The sequence below is a fragment of the Aulostomus chinensis genome, chromosome 22 (genome assembly GCF_037954235.1).
Source record: "Aulostomus chinensis isolate RoL2024-O1b breed Wild chromosome 22, RoL_Achi_v1.0, whole genome shotgun sequence".
NCBI classification, from domain to species: domain Eukaryota; kingdom Metazoa; phylum Chordata; class Actinopteri; order Syngnathiformes; family Aulostomidae; genus Aulostomus; species Aulostomus chinensis.
The window spans coordinates 16,172,562-16,192,541 of record NC_141341.1 but is presented as its reverse complement, the minus strand read 5'-3'; the positions used below and the strand labels follow the sequence as shown (position 1 = coordinate 16,192,541).

Genomic DNA, 19,980 nt, shown 5'->3' with positions numbered 1-19,980 from the left:
CTGTTCTGCCCCAGACTTGGAACGGGAGGGATAAAGTGAACTAGATGAAGGAGGTGTTTAAAGTACTGAGCTTTATCTGTCACAAATAAGACAACTGGGCATAGAAAACGCCTCTCAATTGGGATCATCATTATACAAATCCTAGACAAACTGTGCTTGTTACTCTCAACTGTCAAATAGCAGCAGTTTTTCTTTTTTTGATTTCTGTGTTCCCAAGGAAAAGTTTAGCTCTGGACAATGAATATCTGTCAGTCTGCTGTACATTCTTTGTGTCTCCCTGTGAAAAGATATCATAGAGAAGTGTCATTAACTTGACACGGAGAGGTGCTTTGACCTCTTGGTCAATGATTTTTTCCCCTCTTTTTTTTATTTGATAGAAAAGCATAAAAAGTCAATTTAGACTGTAAATATGCCTTTCAAAGGTCATCACAGCAAAGGTGTAGCTATTTACAAGATGTGATAACAAATGATCCTTTTTAAGCTCCATCTTGAAGTCTGTGTCAAAGTCAAGGTTGAATAGCACTGAAGGATGTGCAGACAGTGAGCACCGCTGCACTGTCTCCTACAGACTCGGCGTTAGCAGCCAACACACACCACTAATTGCATCGGTGGCTTCTCTCGCCCTTTAGCCCGCACCTTACCCTCGTTCTCTCTCTCTCTCACCCTCCCTCTGTTCACCGTTAATTACAACATGCAACTTCAGTTGAACCTGGGTAACACCACCAAGTTAGAAGTATCATGTCAGCTGATTGGTGTTACTGTTACATTTCTGCACCTTTCAGAAGCTAGAATCCAATATTCTCATTTGTCTGCCTTGTTTTAAATGTCCGCCTTTAACTGCAAACCTTTAAAAGGAGAAGGTGTCAAATTGATTTGGGAACTTTTGACCCCTCACAGTTGGGTCTTCTTAGTGATGAATTTTTATTTTTTAAACCCCCTCTGATATTTTACCTTCCGTAGTGTTTTTTTCAACTCTTGGATGAAACTCGGATGGTAAAGATTCTATTTAAATCAAAGCAGAAAACAAAACGGTTAACAAATCCGCTCGTCGATCTTTCCTCTGGAATTTGTTCAGTCGTGAATTTTGTCAGTTCTAAGTGACGATGCAACTCTAGAGAACAGAAGGCAAACACTCTATTTTTGTGTTCTTGTGGCAAACGCTTCTATGTACACTTCTGCATCCACAGTCATTAAAAACAGACCAAGATGAACGACGAATGCTGCTCTCCTTCCTGCCAACTGACAAATACAAGTCCAATATTTACTGTGTGGTTCATCAGTCCCTCAGAGTATTTGATGGCTTTGGTTTACTACACGTAGGGACTGTCTTCACTAACCATTTACTTTCCTAAAATCTACCATGGGAACATCTTGTCCCCGGGTATGAGGGAAACACACGGTAGAGCAGTAATATAAACATTTTTTTTTGTTGTGAAATATAGGCATTTCCTTATTTGTTGTCCTCTGTCTTTTCCTGTTAGTGTCTCAGATGGGTGTAGCGCAAGGACACAACATGTGTCCAGACCCTGGGATCCCAGATCGAGGAAAAAGAAAAGGCTCAGACTTCAGGTAACGCCCTGCCACAGACGAGCTGGTGCATCTATAAGTGAATGTTTGAAAGATTCCTGAACAAGAATCAACACAAGCTCAGACAAGTGTTAAAACTTCATGTTAAAAGTTTAAACACACGGCGGGCAAAATAAGTACTGAACACGTCGCCATTGTTCTCAGTAACTCTACTTCTAAAGCTGCTGCTGACATGAAAATTTCACCAGATGTCTGTAACAACCCCTGCAACCCAAAGAAATCAAACCTGAGATGTGCATAAATTAAGTTATGTGTAACAACATGGAATGACACAGGGAAAGAGTATTGAACACATGAAGAAATGGAGGTGCAAAAAAGCACAGAAAGCCAAGACACCAGCTGGAATCTATCAGTATTAGAAAGCAATCCTGCCCTTTGTCAGTACAAATTAATATCAGCTGGTTCCGTTCCAACTGATGGCCTATAAAAAGGTGTCTCATTGCCAAGGTGTCACACAAGAAACATGTCGTGATGGATAAAAACAAAGAGCTCTCTCAAGTCCTTCAAAACCTTACTGTTGCAAAACACACTGATGGCATTGGTTACAGAAGGATTTCTAAACTTCTGAATGCTGCATTGATCATCGGGGGCCATAATCCGGAAGTGGAAACTTCATTTCCCCATAAACTGACCACGACCAGGTGCTCTCGCAAGATCTCTGACAGAGGCGTTAAAAGAATTAACAGAAGAGTTGTCCTCACCTGTGGAGAGCTTCAGAATGACCTATGCAGCTAGTTTCTCCATACTGGAGGCGTCTTGAAGCTGTGATGACTAACAAAGGCTTTAAGTATTAAATACATTTAAGTCAGTGTGTTCAAAATATCGTCCCTGTGTCATACCTTGTTATTACACATGACTTCATTTATGGACATCTCAGGTTTGATTTCTTTGCATGTGTGGCTTGCATGGGTTGTTACCAACATCTGGTGAAAATTTCAAATTTACTGAGAATACTTATATTACCCGTTGTTTTTTTTGTGGTTTTTTTTAATGTCAACACAATTACTGAGGAGTGGTAAGTTTAGACACATTTATACTCTGCTCGTGTAATATCTTAGACAGATATATGTGCATCTACAGTGTGTGTGTGTTCCCCATCGCTAGCTATCTTCACCTGCACAACCAAAATAAGGTTTTTTCTGGTAAATGTTTGCGAAAATAATGAATTCCCCCTACCTGCAGACGAGGAGCTACAGTGCATTTCTCCTGTGACGAGGGTTATGAACTGCAGGGCTCAAAGAGCATCAGTTGTCTGCGAGTGACGGACAGCTACGTGGGCTGGAGCGACGATCGGCCCATCTGCAGAGGTGAGGATTGACATGCTGGTTGTTTCATCTCTGCAGACGAGGAGACTTCTAGGTTTTTCTTTATTCCTGAGGTGCACCGATGTCTAGGTTTTTTTCTTGAGTGTCTTGATTGGTCTGTTGTCATTTTTAGATCACTGATTCAGCACATTTCCTTGAAGTGGCCTGACTCCTGCTGTTGGTCAGGTTCCATTTATTCCTCCTGCAGCATAGTCCTTCCCATCATTCAAGCGCTCCTCATTTCTAAGCTGTAACAGAAAGGAAGTGGGTACTGGATTACCCACACAGTCCTCCAGCTGCCCATTATCTCCTCAATTTCCAGTCTCTGCAAGTGGAAGTTATCATAGCAGATGTTGCTGGTTCAATATTAGTTGGGTGTTCTTTACATGTTAATTTTCTCTTAGGGAATAGAACTAGAGATCAATCATACCCCCAAACAGCCACAAGTATAACTGGTACTAAAATAAAATCTCCTGGTCTTTCTGTGTCGTATGCTCTCGACTGTAATGACAGTTCATCTCAAAAGAAATCAAGATCCAGAAAAAAAGAGACTACCTTTCATGAAAAAAGCACTCTTCAAGTTAATTTTATTCAGTAAACTTAAGTTTTCCTGAGTGTACTAATATCAATATGTAAATATATTAATACAGTACTGTACTTTGTGGGAGAAACTACAATTTAGTGTGGACATTCAGACTTTTCAGTATAATTCCTGGTAGGAAGCCTCTTCCATATCACTGTCTTCCTGAAAATTCAAGACTTATTCTGTCTCAAAGTGAACCATGCTTTTGGTTTGCTTCAGGTGAGAATTTAATTAGACTTTATAGGACACACACACACACGCGCGCGCGAGGAAAGGGGAGGCTGCAATGAGGTAATTAATTACACCAAAATGTTCAAAAGTACCGATAGAAGAGCCAGTAATGGCGTAGCTAATCAACACTATGGTCCTTAATAATTTCCGTCGCTTCTGTCTAGTTTATCTTTTTGCAGTTTAATTCATGTAACGTGATGTCATGTTTCAATTAAAGCTACTAAAGCAATTGCAGGAGGCTGCTCTTGTTTTCCGTGTCAGTTTGATTGACAGCGATTTTTTTTTTTTGTCCATTAGTGAGTGTTCTGTCCAGTAGAACAACGGCTGTTATGACCGTTGTTTACAAAAGGCATGCATAAGTCAATTTTAAGTCTTATTTTGTCAAGCGCGCTTCTCTCAAAATGTGCACGTGTCCTATCGTCCCATTTCCAAGCTGTCCTGGTTATTGCTCCTTTCTTGACGACTTTCTTCAAGCACCACCGGGAGCGTAGTCAGAAGAAGAGTCGAGTAGACATTTGACTCCCACCAACAAAAATGTCTCTAACCCTTCGCCCTTAAACAGCCCTGAACGATTGGGTCCCTGTAATTACTATGTACTTATGCAAAACATCAATCCAGACAATTATGTCATATACTCAAAGAAACTACATTAAGCTTACACAGTATTATCCTTCAGGTCACTTGGCAGGGGAAGGATTTTGTCATTTTCACTCAGACATTCCAATAAAGGAAGCCATCACTGTTAATGTGGTAACGCGGTAGGATTGAAGCCAGAAGCATACCAGAGGACTCAGTGAGTCACGAGTACTGCTTTTGGTTTGCTTTATCGTAATCGAAACTGATTTTACTTCGCAAAATACAGCACTAACTTTGTTTTTTCTTTCGTTTTAAATCTGAATACATCTTAATCTGTGACAGGATGATCTTTGTTTTTTCTGTGCACAGCATTGTATTCTTTTCATTTGTGCATTTCATCTCTTTTGACATGACCTGTAGTTTATCTTTATTACTCAACTCCAGTTAAAGTATTCTCCAGAATCCATCATTCCCTGCAATTCCTTCTCTTGTGACGGACAATCCAATTGCACCTAAATTCAATCAGCCCTCAGGGATGAAGAAGCTATACAGCTGTGCTCTTTAGTTCTTGAAATGAAGGAAATAATACAGAAGAGCGCTAGAGCTTTATTTGAATACAAACGAGAGTATCATTTTTTTTAAATGATTGTAAACATACAATATCGGCATAATGCACATGCAAAATTCACCGAGGCAGATTTATCTGAAAGGATTTTTGCATTTGTCTTCATTTAAACTGTGGTACTGTGCCTTTGTTCTGCCCCACACTATTTAAATGATGATTAAATACCATCCAGGAATAATTAGGGCCTGAGCCAGTCCCTGGCGAAGACCCTATTATGTTTCGAAGTCACACTCGCCACTTCAAAAGTAAATTTGACCCCCTAAACATGCATGAAAACTCACCAAATTTGGTAAGCACATCGGGTGTGGCGAAAAATTCGATAATTAAAAAAAAAAGAGGCGCTCTACTCAATAGCGCCACCTACATACACAAAAAACCACACCACAGACTGTAGGAATGTCCTACAGACATGGGACAAACACCATTGAACTCGTCTCATCAAGACGGATAAATCATACACTCACACCCCTGACCTAACTGTAACAGGATGTCCACAATTTGGACACGAATGTCTAATTTTGGACAATTTTGCGCCCCGAACAAAATCTATCTCCTCCTAAACCGTAAATGCCAGGGCTTCCAAACTTTCACACATTACTCTCCCAACTGTGCTGATTAAAAGTTGTTCAAGGTTAATATACTACGCGCTCGGTTTGGATTTTATGAGCCGTCAAAGTGGGGGAGACACTTTTCGCCTTACAATGGAAGTCTATGGGGAGAGCGTGTCCTCTCAGGGTACATACTCTCAAACAAATGCTTCTCACATCTACACCATACATTCCACAGCTGTTAAAAACACACCACTGTATTCCTGACAAAAATCCCTACAAAAATATGGTATTTTGTGTGACTTTTGACCAACGTATGCCGACTTATTCAGCTTTTACACACTATATTTCTCTGAATCCTCCACTCTCTCCACTCTAGCACAGATCAGACACAGTGCAGCGGGGGAGGGGTTCTTAAAGGGCCAGCTGGCAGCTCTGCTCTCAGCTCTGCTCTCAGCTCTGACAGAGATGGCAGAGAGCGAGCAGAGAAGGGAGGGGCTCTTAAAGGGCCGGCTCTCAGCTCTGCTCTCAGCTCTGCTCTCAGCTCTGACAGAGATGGCAGAGATTTGTTTACTGTAGTCATGGAAACCACAATTGGAGCTTCTCTGCCCTCATGTACATACTCTCAAACAAACACTTGTCGCTTCTAAATTAAAACACTCAAACCTTCAAAAAGCACACCATTGAATTCCTGACAAAAAACTCTACGCACTGATGTCTTTACTTTCAACTTTTGACCAACATATGCTGAGTTATGACTGTGTTACACAGTAAAACTGTCAAATCCTCCTCTGCTCTCCACTCTGACACAGATGGCAGAGAGCGAGCAGAGAAGGGAGGGGCTCTTAAAGGGCCGGCTCTCAGCTCTGCACTCACACTGTGCAGCGCACTGAGGCTCGTATCTCCTAAACTACAAGGCCTAGGGATTTGCCGATTACACCGTTGGATTTGGGCCGGCGATCCGGCCGCGGTTAGGCGGGGGCTCAGGCCCTAACAACGCTGCTTGCAGCTTTAATTAGGGCCTGAGCCAGAAGGTACTTCTGGCGAAGACCCTATTATGTTTGCTCGGCAGAGCAACACATTAGCAGCACTAAAAACACTAAAAACACACACTAAACAGTGTCCCAGGCCCCCCCAACACCCATGAGGCAACTGGGCCAGACGGCCCGGAGCCAGTTTTCACATACACACCCATTCAAAACCTGGTATTATACTGTTCTTGCTCTCAATGAGTGCGCGCTATATGCGCATAATGCGCATAATGCGCATAACGCGCATAATCTAATTTGACCCCCTGAACATGCATGAAATTCGCTGAATTTCGGCACAATCGTTCGGTATGTCTCAACATTCACTAATCAAAAACAAAAACGCCACAAAAGTCTATAGCGCCACCTAGGGAGCCACACAAAAAAAAGATAATTTTTTTTAATTTCGCGCGCTATAACTCCTCACACAAAACTCCCACAGACATGGGACCAACACCGTTGGACTCGTCTCATCAAGACGAACAATTCTTACACTCTGACCCCTCACCTATCTCCAACAGAATGTCCACAAATTGGACAAAACTGTCAAAATCAGGACTTTTTTTACTCCCCGAACAAAATCTATCTCCTCCTAAACCGTAAATGCCAGGGCTTCCAAACTTTCACACATTACTCTCCCAACTGTGCTCTTCAAAAATCTTTAAAGGCTAATATACTACGCGCTCGGTTTGGATTTTATAAGCCCTCAAAGTGGGGGAGACACGTTTCACGCTTACAATGGAAGTCAATGGGGAGGCCATGTCCTCTCATGGTACATACTCTCGAACAAATACTTCTCACGTCTATACCATACATCGCACAGCTTTTAAAAACATATCACTGTATTCCTGACAAAAATCCCTACAAAAATATGGTATTTTGTGTTACTTTCCACCAACGTAGGCCGAGTTATTCAGCTTTTACACACTACATTTCTCGAAATCCTCCACTCTCTCCACTCTAGCACAGATCAAAGAAAGTGCAGCGGGGGAGGGGTTCTTAATGGGCCAGCTGGCAGCTCTGCTCTCAGCTCTGCTCTCAGCTCTGACAGAGATGGCAGAGATTTGTTTACTGTAGTCATGGAAACCACAATTGGCACTTCTCTGCCCTCATGTACATACTCTCAAACAAACACTTGTAACTTCTAAACTAAAACACTCACACCTTCAGAAAACACACCATTGAATTCCTGAGAAAAAACTCTACGAACTGATGTCTTTACAGTCCACTTTTGACCAACATATGCAGAGTTATGACTGTGTTTGTCAGTAAAACTGCCAAATCCTCCTCTGCTCTCAGCTCTGACACAGATGGCAGAGAGCGAGCAGAGAAGGGAGGGGCTCTTAAAGGGCCGGCTCTCAGCTCTGCAGTCACACTGTGCAGCGAACTGAGGCTCGTATCTCCTAAACTACAAGGCCTAGGGATTTGCCGATTACACCGTTGGATTGGGGCCGGTGTCAAGGACGCGGCCGTAGGCCGCGCGGGGGCTCAGGCCCTAACAACGCTGCTTGCAGCTTTAATTGAAGATCTGTATCCTAATTTAGCATTAGTCATCTTTAAACTGAACAGCACTATCATTAGCACAAGGGGGGGGGGTTCCCGTCATCTCTGGCTCCAAATTCATTCTCTTTCAATGCAGTTCACAAATTTAGCTGAGCTGTTCCAGGACCTGCGTCTGTCACAGAACTCTCCAGGTGCAACAGGCGTGACAATCATTCAGACATGCAACTAATATTTGAGGTCTGTGCTGTATTATTTTCATTAAGGTCACCCTTACTGTTAATTACTTAACTCTCCCGTTAACTTTCCCAAAGTTTTTTTTTTTTTTTACACAAATTGTTTGGGGTGACTGGGTGGGAGAGTGGATGGAGGCACACAGCCACTGAACGTGTGCTGCCAACACCCGAAGGACCTCTCTTACACCTAAACTCATTAAAACCTGTGCAGCTGGTTCTTTTCAAATACTTTTAGGTTATCCTCACTTAACAGACGTACACACTCATTTCTCTTAAAGTAGTCATTAGAAATTCTGCTTTAATTTGACGGGGCGTTTAACACGTCTGCCATGCGGACACCCCTGGGCCCTGATAAGAAAAGTCACATTGTCCTTTAAAGCACAGTTTGCAAAGTTTTCTGCTTCTCTGTACAGTTTGAATATTTAGGTGTGCCTCTTGATTTATGGTTTAGTTATTTTTGGCTGGAACAGAGGACCAGCCCTATAAACGTGAATGTCGCTGGGTGATTCCTGTTGCTGCCCGGGTCAGCTGTGCAGTTTGGGAGCTTCTTGTCGCCAAAAGCGCCGAGTGAGGTAGAACGCTGATGCGGCTGCGACGCGGAAGCCAAGTGTCGACAAAGCCAAATGCAAGTCAACAGCAGAACAACACTGAAAAAAGTTTCAGACATTTGAGGTGACGGATGAGCACGGCAGGAACAGATTCTTCACTTGTGTTTTTATCAGCACTGCCTTGTTGCGTTGAGTTAGATTATTTGACCAGAGTGTCATCGACCCATCGTGCACTGCACTACACCCATTCTGGTGCTCTTTCTTGCAACAGCTCTGCCATCGTGTTGAACACAAAACATAATTGAAACAGCATAGCGTGTACAGAACTGAACAGAGGTGTTTTTTGTTTTGTTTTTATTCTGCCAAGATCTAGACCCCACTGTTGTCTTTAGACAGAAACACTCAATGTGGATGAAAATCACAAGTCATTTGTTTAAAACATCCATCGTTTGCACCTTTACATTGTAGTTTTCCGTAACTGGGTTCAGCCTTGTTAAGTGGCCTGCTGAGCTGTTTCAGAAGTTCACAAACTCTCCAAGACTCTTGTTACTCTTATTAGAGCGATGATTCCCCCTGGACCCCTGGAAAACCGTAGATCAGCATTTACTAAACAGGATATGACATCATTGGCACACTCCCTGTGACGAACTGGCCTACGTAAAGTCCAGGGATATACTGGTCTGAGCAAGTTGTGTATATTTTCATACATTTACTTTAAAGGTACACAAGTGTAGTTGTTGGTGCTTTATTCTGATCCTTTTAAACCATGGCGGCTCATGGCAGCTCACAATCAGAGGTTGACAGATTAATTAGTGCCGACGAGACATTTTACAATCAGTATTGAGAGAACTTGGCTGTGATAATACGGTGATAACCGTGCAGCCTCACGCTGAAAAGAGATGACTTTAGACAAGACAGCTTTATACATAAAGTTCTTATAAGAAACCCTGTTAGACTTCTTTATTAGACTCTGTTTGACAGCCTCTACACTCATCACCCTGGGAACGTCTGCATGTTGTTGCCTCCCGATAACCAACGAGCGTTAAAAGTCAGGTGAAAGACGCAGACTTCAATAACATTCTTCATGTTTTAAATGTGGACTAACGTCACACTGTCGCTCATTTTTCAGGATGCAGTTCTCCCCTTGGTGAAAGGAAAATGTTTTCCCTGCAGAAGTGAACTCAAATATCATTAAACGCTATCAGTTACTTGTCTACTTACCAATGATGTAATCCTTGAAATCCCACCTCAGGTCATGATATCCTCTGATGAGTCATCCCAGAGTGACACGGTAGAAATCATGGTCATATCTGAAAATATCTGTGACCGACCTCGTTACACTGCTGGTTTTCTGACGAGGGTCCAGAGAACCAGCTAAAGAGATGTTGTGTGTTTCAATTTGAGATCTTCCGTTGCGTGTGTTTGTAACGGCCTTTAACTTTCATCTTGTGGCTTATGTTTTTATTGTTGTATATATTTATTGCCTTTGTTTTTATTGTTTGTACTTTTATTACCTTGGGTTTTATTGTTGGTTCATCTTTATGGTCTTATTTTTTAACTTTTACTCTAGTGTTTCACTTTTTGAGTTTAGCACTTTTGGGAGAAAGGCACTATGCTAGATAAACATTATACAATGGGGTTTTGTAAAAGCATTTAAAGGGATACTTCTCTTTTTTAAATAAAATTGTTTATCATAGTTTCTTTGATGCTATTCTCGTTGCATGTGTGGAGAAATATACTCTTTTCTATGTAAGTTTCTGTGGGTTTAATTTATTTCAATTTTACCCCAAATGACAAGACGATGTATCCAAAATGGATGTTTGCGCTGATCTCCAACCATATCCGTGTGATTTAGCCACAATATCTGCAATCTTCCAAAAAGTCCTTAGTTTTATCATGAAGGCTACAGACTGCTTGGTTTTCCTGGAACATGCTAAGAAAGAGATGCTGTCTGGTAGAATCATCCAAGTTCAACATAAATGGAAAGATTGATCAGGACCAAAGGTGTGTACACATGAGGCATTTCTGCTAATTGGGAGGCTTATTGGGACTGAACGGATTGGACTGAAATGTACAGTATCGCCAGCATGTAAAAAAGAAAGATAGTGATAATAAATAATACAGAAAATGACATTATACAAAACACCATAACACAATACAAGATTGTCAAACTTGTCATATTTGAAAATGGCACATCATTATTAGTAAATTAGGATATAATAATTATGTTATTTCTGTATTTATTTTACTTTCTTAATTTTTCACTATTATTGACAAAACAAAGATGCTTCACGCCTGAGCGGGATTGGAAGTTCTGAACAAACCCCGATGAATGTTTCTTTTTACGGGCAAGAGGGAGGGCATTGTTCGTGATTTATTACTGTTAAATGTGTCTGATCCAACATTATTTGTGTTTTAGCACCGATGTGTGGAGGTCAGCTGAGAGGACCCGGTGGCGTCATCACATCTCCGAACTACCCAGTTCAGTATGACAACAACGCCAACTGCACCTGGGTCATCACAGCCACAGACGCATCAAAGGTACAGAAGTCATCCAAGATGGGATTAAGACAATAGTGCTAATCTGACCGTGTCAAACTGTTTGCAACACTTCAGAGGCAGTTGATGGGTGTGTTTGAACCTCTTCACTGGCACACAGGGTTCTTTTATTTTCTTCTTCCCTTTTTTTGTTGACTTTTTCGCTTTCAGTTGCTTTCAATCCACCATGTAACACACAGACAAATATAAGGGGGATGAAAGAAGACTGGAGCTGAACCAAGAGAAAACAAATAGAGTTGGAAACACCTGTGGCCGGGCAGAGATGAAGAGTAAAAGAGTAATGGAAAGGTTTTGAGATCACGCTAGGAGGATATCATGAAAGTGCCATAGCCGCTCTGTTCAGACCATTGACTTTGGAGTTGTGTTCAAGGCCATACAGCTGCTTGCCTGCCAGATACCCTTCTCTGCTCTCCAACAAAATGCTTTTACAAATCTGTCTCTTTTTGCTCTGCACCGAGTGAAGGAGAAGGCTGCGTGAGGTTAGAGGCAAGGCAAGAAGGAACAGCCAACTCACAAACACCCAACCCCACCCTTCGCTTGCTCAGACAGACAGTGATACTTGGGGCTGTCTCTCGCTCCGTGTCTGGTCCAGATGAAGATGGAGCGAGGCTGTTCTCTCTGTTTAGAAACGTAATGAGCTTCTATTCCTGCCTGTCCGCATTGCCCCAGTGAGAGGAGACGTTTGGGTCAGGCAGGACGCTGGAGCAGAACTGCCAACGGGTGGAGGATGGGACGTGACAACGCACTTTTTAAACCAAAATCCAACCTTGTGCCATCGTCTCCACTGTGTGTTTTTAATCTTCATAATTGTCCATCACTGTCAGGGACACTGGAGCCACCTAAAATATCAGACATGACGTTTTTGTGATTCCTTTTCAATGAATATGCTTCACCTGTTGGCTGGCAGATGAATTTGTGGTGTGAAACTATTTATCGGGTGATCTGACCTAGTCTGCCTACATTCAATCCATCTCTTTTCTCCACCTTGGCAATTTTCATTAGGCACTGGGTTTAACATAGTACATGGTGCAATTTGCATTTATATAAGCTTTTTCATTAGGCCTTGCTCTCTCAGCCTTCTGAAGGCATTGAGAATTTGGCTGATCAGTAGCAGCCAATTGGAAATAGGAGACAAAGACAGTCCTTTTATTTATCTGCATTTTAATCACCCGTATTACCCACATTTTTCTCTTTGTAATCATCATTTTTCAGTTATGTGCTGTCACAATGAAAGATTATTTGTTTGTCTCTTTTTTGGGGGGTTCATATCTGGTTTCCCTTCATTAAGACACACATATATTGTTTGTCTTACCTTGTTTCACCCCACATGGTTGAATCTGACACACACACACACACACACACGCACACACACACATCTTTTTCAGCTTTATGTCACCTCCATGATGTATACTTTCATCTTCTGAACACTCTGGTATGCTGCAGCATCCTTTGATGACCTTTAAAGTCATCCAGGTAAAAAAACATAAAGTTGCCTGCAACCCTTTGACTTAATGTGAGAAAGTTCAGCAGAAAAATAGGTTTTTAACACTAGTAGTAGTAAATATGTTGTGACCAAAATCAAATATGTGAGTGTTCATAAAGGCTTTTGTATGCAAGAAGAGAAAGATGATGAAAACAGTTTGATAGAATAAGATTTGATACTTCAATGCCAGACAAAGGGTCATGGATCGCTGGATGGATGCTAAGAGATCTCTCCTCTTCTCCTGCTGTCTGGCATGTACCATTATCTGCCATCTATGGTTTTTCCTCACTTTGTCCCGTATGTTGTCCAGGTCATCAAGCTGACTTTTGAGGATTTCGACCTAGAGCGAGGTTACGACACCCTGACGGTGGGAGACGGCGAAGTGGTGGGAGACCAGAAGACCATCTTCCATGTGTGAGTGTCTCTGTTGGATTTTTTTTCTCAAGCACCATCTCCTGCAATCATTTTTCATGTTATCTCGTGGTGTAAAAGTTCGTCAGTGCAACCAGATGCACTCTACTTATTGTGTAAGATACAACAACATTTATTCCGGCAGCCTCCGTCAGTAAAACACTCGAAGTAAATCAGGAAAAAATCAATGCGGTAGTTATAGAATGGATACATCTGGATATGTCATGGACATCTTTTATTTTTGGCATCACTGAACTTCCTCTGTAGTCACTTTGTTTCAGGGCACATCCACCACCACCCCACCCGCCCTCCCATTTTTTATATCACCCCTTAAAATGTGAGATACTGTAATACCTCTAATATTGGTTCAGGTCTTTATTTACCTCAGCTGTAAAGTGCGCCACACCGTTATTGGAGGCAGGCTTATAGAGACAAGCTTTTATTTATTAAACGTCAGTTTACAGCACAGTCAAGAAAAATTCGCGAGCTTTCGGCCCGGCGTTGCAGGGTTGTCCCTGCTTGAGGTTATCTCAGCTTCCATCTGTTTCCACAGATTGTCCACAAACTCTAAAATGTTTTATGATCATTTTTGTCCAGCTTGTCCTGACTACCCAGTCCACAAACAAGTGGTGGGAGGGGACTTTAAGAGTTTGACTTCCAGCTGGATATTGTTCATGTGTGTCCCCATTCAACCTGTGGTCGTAGGCGTCATGAAGACTCAAAAGTTGGTTCCACTTCACATCATAGGGTTTCAGTAGATACATTTAGTGAAAGATGCCATGCCCACTTACTCAAAATGTAGCTTTGTCCTATGTTTCTTCTAGCGTGTATTAGGGGCCAGTTTTAGTTGAATACGTGCCAGTAGGTGGTTGGGTGTTTGTGAAATTTGTCAAACAGCACTGACATAAAGTAAATACTCTCCCAACATGCATCTAAAGGTGCCATGGAGTCACATTGAAGGGTGAGCTAAAGACATGCTTACATCAACCTGCAGCTCCTGCCTCAGAAGTCAGATTTCGATCACCAACACTTCTAATCTTTTGTTTGTGTCTGATTAACATCCAAGATGTCAACGTTATGGTTATGTCTCTGTTGTTTAGCATCGTGATGTGACTGAGTCATTCCCTATCAATAATAAAATGGATCGAGATGCATCCTATCACTGAACATGAATCAGTTGGAGAGAAGCATACCCCAAATGTAATCATTTTCTGCTTTCTCTTTCCTCTTCAAATGTCTTCTTTTTTGGCACACTTGCCTTTCCTCCTCCTTCTCCATCTCCTTGCACCCGGCAGCACCCTTCTTCCCTTTTCCCTCTGGCCCTTTTTTCTCTGTGTTGAACTGTTTCTCTTTCATTTCATCACCACTTGATGCAGTAGTGTATGAAAAATAGATGCTGCAGCGCATTGTCAATCATCACGCTTTTCAGTGTTCAAAACAAGATGAGAGACTTGTGGTTAGGCACCGCAAACTGCATATTGATACTCCCCTTTCGCAAAGATGATGTTCAGTTGCAGGATGTTATTAATTGCAATGACATTTAGCACATTAATAAAGTTTTTATGGATCAGTTTTGATGTGCGGCTGCCTCAACCAGGTGTGAACCAGGAGGCTAAGTGAGGGAGGGAAGGAAGATCTGTCTTGGTTTAATTTTTGTGTACACTCACATCACCTCACACTCACAAACACTCCCTCCGCTTCTCCTATTGAACCTCAGTCCTGAATAAAAGTTGCGTGAGCAATCCTGTCGTTGAAATTGGCCATGCTGTTGTGCACAAACAAACTAGAACAGTTTAGGGCCGGGGAATATGGTGTAGCTTTCCACACTGTTTAACTCAGGACTATATTTTTGAGAGTCAGTGGTGCAGACAAGCATGTGCAAGGTGTTGGGAGTTATTGTCCGTACCATTAAGGTCAGAGGCATGCAACCCTACTGTAGCACACTCATAAATGTGTTGCTACAAGTGAATGAGTCAAAACCACCAACACACACCTATCTAATTCAGTACTGACCGTATGTGTGGTCTGAACTATCACTGTTAAAGTGTCAAAGGTACCTTGAAGCTAAAGATCAGCCTTGCAGAGCCGTGGCCCGGTTCACTTGCAGTGTGAAAACACTAATCTAGTCATTGAGATCTAGTCACCTGATCACGTGGAGCCCATGTAGGGGATCACGACAGGTCTCAGCTATGGTGTGCAAAGTTCTTTAGTGCACTAGCAAAATTCAACGGGAAACCAAAGCTTAATGGATCCGATGTTGGCTGGGACCTTCGTCCCGCATTTCAGGTTTGAATGTCTCTTAAGAATTGGAGGTCCAAGTGTGGGAAGAACGTATTTGCCATGAACAAATAAGCCATGGATTAAAAGGCACTGCTTTTAGGGCTGCACAATTCGTGGGGGTGAATTGTAAATTGCAATATGACCCCCTGCAATATTCAGATTGCAGGAAGATGCAATATTTGTTCAAGGCAAATGATCAAAATACTATTTTTGATGAAACATCGTGGTGCAGCAGAGTTGTCCTGCCAACACAATTTATGCTACAGACTTGAGAAAACATCTTTGTATTGTACGGATCCACACAAAAATCACACCGTTGTCCTTTCAGTGTTTTTTTTTTTTTTAATAATGTTTGAATAATCATGTAAAAATTAGAATTCCCTCAATTATTACTATTCATGTCACAATATCAGCCAAAATAACGGATTTGTTTTTCCAAATTGTGCTGCCCAATTTTAGATACAAATTTACCATAAAGGTGATGATATATATACTGTGTATATTACATAAGTCCTACACTACAGATATAATGAGGAAAGGAATGCCATGTCATTCATCTTTATTCAGCTCACCTGGATAATCAGCTATCTCCCCTAAAAAGAGAGACGGTACGTCTTTAGAAAAGGAATGCAAATAGTCCAAGGACAAGGCAAGGGTACAGCCTTCTAATCTCAGCCATAAAAATTGACTCCGGTGCTTTTTGTCACACTCTCTCTATTGCATCATCGATAAGTTTAATCAAGTTAACAGAAACCCACCAAATTACCAAAAGGCTGCAGGAAAGAAGGGAAAAACAGACATATTCAGACCCTACCTCCTTTCTTTTTCCCACCATCTTCCATGTGCCATCACTAAAATTAGAACCCTTAATCACTTACTCTGCAGCGATACACTTCCTAATTAGAGTTGGGTGAAATTACTATTCAAATAGGATTAAATTACTTCTGTGGCATTGACTGATCTTGCCTTCATTTCCCACTCTCTTGTCCCCAACTGTTTTGAATTAGAGGGTTAGGATTTTAAAAAGTGCCTCAAAGACTCGAATTGCCTAAACACGTTTAGAACACTTTCTTTGATGAGAGAAGTCTGATAGTTTAATATATAACTTCAGGTGTTGTTTTTTTCTGCTTGAAGTTGCATGAAAGTGTTTTTAATGATGCAGTAGGAACGAGGCCTTTGGCTAAGAAAGTGACACGGAGTTCACTGTGGTGTATTCAAGGCTATCTTTGAAGAAACGTGCGTTTAACTTTTGCTTGTCTCTCTCTCTCTGTGTTTTTTTTTTTTAGCCTCTCTGGTACCACCACCCCGGACCTTGTCGTTAGCACCAGTCACCAGATGTGGCTCAATTTCAAAACAGATGACACCAGTGGTTCTCTGGGCTTCAAGGTGTCCTATGAAGGTAAGGTTGATTGAAATGTTTCAGCAGCAGTTGCCAGTGTCGGATGGACTTTCTGGCTGGCTGACTGCATTTTAAAATGGAGAGTGTGACTTGTTGTGGGCTGCAGAGCTACATAAAAACAGGGGCATTTTAAAGTTAATGAGATGCTGATTCCAAGAAACAGCCTAATAAACAAATTGGGCTTGTATCTTGAAGGTATGGGTTGAGTCTAGCGAACCTCAAATAGAATGAAAGATCTTTTTCGGGTTGCTCCCCCTGACTCTACCCCTTGCACTTCACTTACTTTGCTGTCTTTTCTGCACCAACATCTTGATTTCAGTTCCAGAGAGATGCCAGGGATACTGACTATATCTCATCAATCAAGCTTATCAACATCGTAACTAAATGGATGTGGTGTTTGAAGCTCTGTGAGGGTATTGCATTGGATGTTGAGCCTACAAAATAAAGCTCAACTATAACTGGAGGGCAACTGGAGAGCCATATCCAATGTAAAACAAGCATTGATAGGCAGCGGGCCCTTGGACCCCTGCAAGAGACACGCTACAGCAGGAGAGAAGCTGATGATTGCTTAGAATACTTGCATTCTGCGGACTTTGTTCACTGGGTGGCACTAGAGTGTACACACACGCCACACACACACATACACACACGCACACTTACACTCATATACACTTCCTCTGGCTGTGTTTCATTAGTCCTCCAACATATCTTTGTTCACTTGTCTACTGCCTCGACAGTTGTTTCAGTAACCCGGAATACCGAGTAAACTTTTGTGATCGACAAATTAACTCAAATGGAAGAAATGATGTCCGAGCAAACTCTACCAGTATGAGTGTAAGCTAATTATAACCACATTATTACTAATCTACAGTATCTTCACTACGGACTACAAGAGCAAGTAGGTTCAATTGATACGCCTCGATCCTTGCCCCGCCCACTTGCCCCGCCCACTTCCCCATCCATCCCTCCAAGTGGCCCCTTGTGATGTATTCTGTGACATTTATTCAGGGGTTGGGGGGAAAAGGAATCAATCATAAATTGATGGGTATTCATTTTGTTGCTACCTCAAAATCGCCCTGTCACATCAGGCCTACTCTCTTCAACCACTAGGTGGCACCATAATTTAAACTCAGCTTGGAGATGTCTTTAAGGGTATGATGGTTATGGTTCTTTTTTGTTTTAAGCACAAATCCAAGTTTGGCTTGTTGAGCATACACATGGATAAAGAAGATGGGGATTATCGCTGAATGTACTTGGTAGTTCATAAACAGACATTTTCAGACATGTTTGCTGTTGTTAGCCATCCCTCAAATTACCATCGTCCATCCATCGTCGTCTTCCGCTTATTCCTTACTAGTAAGGGTCGCGGGGGGGCTGGAGCCTATCCCAGCATCTACGGGCGAGAGGCAGGGTTCACCCTGGACAGGTCACCAGTCCATCACAGCACCAACACATAGAGACAGACAACCATTCACACTCACAGTCACACCTACAGTCAATTTAGAGTATCAATCAGCCTCGTCCCCTCTTGATGTCTTTGGACTGTGGGAGGAAGCTGGAGTACCAGAGAGAACCCACGCAGGAACAGGGAGAACATGGAGACTCACACAGAAAGATCCTGTGATGGAGCCAGGACTGGAACCTGGAACCTTCTTGCTGTGAGGCCACAGTGCTGACCACTGCACCACCGTGCATCCCTCCCTCACCATTACCATTATGCTAAATATATGTTGCTGGCCCTGTCTCTCTGGAGTCACATAGAAGTGATGCAGGTAGGAACTTTGGGCACTTATGTTTGAGTATGTAACAAGAGAAATACACTTTTTGGGTAAAATGAAGCTCTTTTGCGATGAAGTCTACTGCCCACTAAGAGAGAACCTTTTGCCCAATCCCCAAGCAGATTGTTGTTCTGTGTTTTTGTGTGTGTGTGTGTGCGTGCGCGTGCCACAGATATGGCGTAAAGTCTTGAGTCCGTATCAGTGTGGGAGTTGACCTCCCACTGAACTTTGTCTTAGGAAGCACAGAAAATCATCTCCCTGGCCCACAGTTCCTTATTTTTCATCATCAAAAATAACAAAGCAAGTGGAGCAGTATATACTAACCCAAAGTGTAATTAAAACAATGATGGGGGGAAAAAAGTTTTGTACCACTTCACCTCCCTGATTGGAGAAGTCAAAATCTAATTTGCATTCACAATGACTTGTAGTTTTAAGCCTTATCATCGAGTGTAACTGCAAACACAGCCGCACCAGTACACACACTCCCACCGTACCTATGCACTGGAGTGCAAGCTACACACACTGGCATTAATCTTTCAAGTGAAAAATTAATGCTTGCAAACAAAATCTGTGGAAAAGCGCCTTTTGTTCTAAAATACCCCCCTGTAGTTCTTTGTTCTGAAGCTTTTATAGTTTACCACATTTAGATAAACGTTGTTGCCAGAGTTAGTAATGCAGACTTCTGGCTAATGTGCAGGTCATGATTCCCCCCATAATTCGAAGCACACCATTGAAATGTTTTTTTTGTTGTTGTTTTTTATTCGTTGTTGTTTTTTTTTAATTGCAAGTCATACAGTCTGTATTCCGGCAGTAAATGTGATATAATCATTAACTCCTAGTAAAAGCCACACTTTTATTATTTTTAGATATAAAACACAAGATTGCTCACAAGCTAGCACTGTTCGTTGTTGTCTTTTAAACCATTTAGGACATCACATGTGAGTCAGTGTAGAACGAGGGAGCAGCGGCTCGTCTCCGACCTTCCTCTGGATGTCATCTCTGATGTTTATCCTGTAATACTGAGTCACTGTACGACCAAAGGTGCAGCAGCCGAGCCCAGCCACCCTAATGAGAGAGACGGGGACTGAAATCGGCTGGCTTACACTCCACATACAAATTTGAGAACTCCGATTCGACTCTAACACCAGTGAGTCGTGACTTCACCTGGACTCATATAAGAGGAGTTTTTACATCAAGCCCGTCCATCATTGCACAGCCCTCCCAGGGATACTGGCATAAGTGATCCGATGTGCATATTCTCCTTAAATACCACGGAATGGTGGTCAGCACTGACTGCTTCCGAG

General features: G+C 42.1%; 1 protein-coding gene across 1 annotated transcript in view; it reads left to right on the top strand.

The window, feature by feature from the left end:
• csmd2 (CUB and Sushi multiple domains 2) overlaps positions 1-19,980 on the top strand; it is a 280,010-nt gene that overhangs the window by 133,850 nt on the left and 126,180 nt on the right. Inside the window, 5 exon segments of the mRNA XM_086193866.1 lie at positions 1,482-1,569; positions 2,770-2,894; positions 11,186-11,307; positions 13,119-13,222; positions 16,786-16,898. Of these exon segments, the coding sequence (XP_086049992.1) occupies positions 1,482-1,569; positions 2,770-2,894; positions 11,186-11,307; positions 13,119-13,222; positions 16,786-16,898 (552 nt within the window).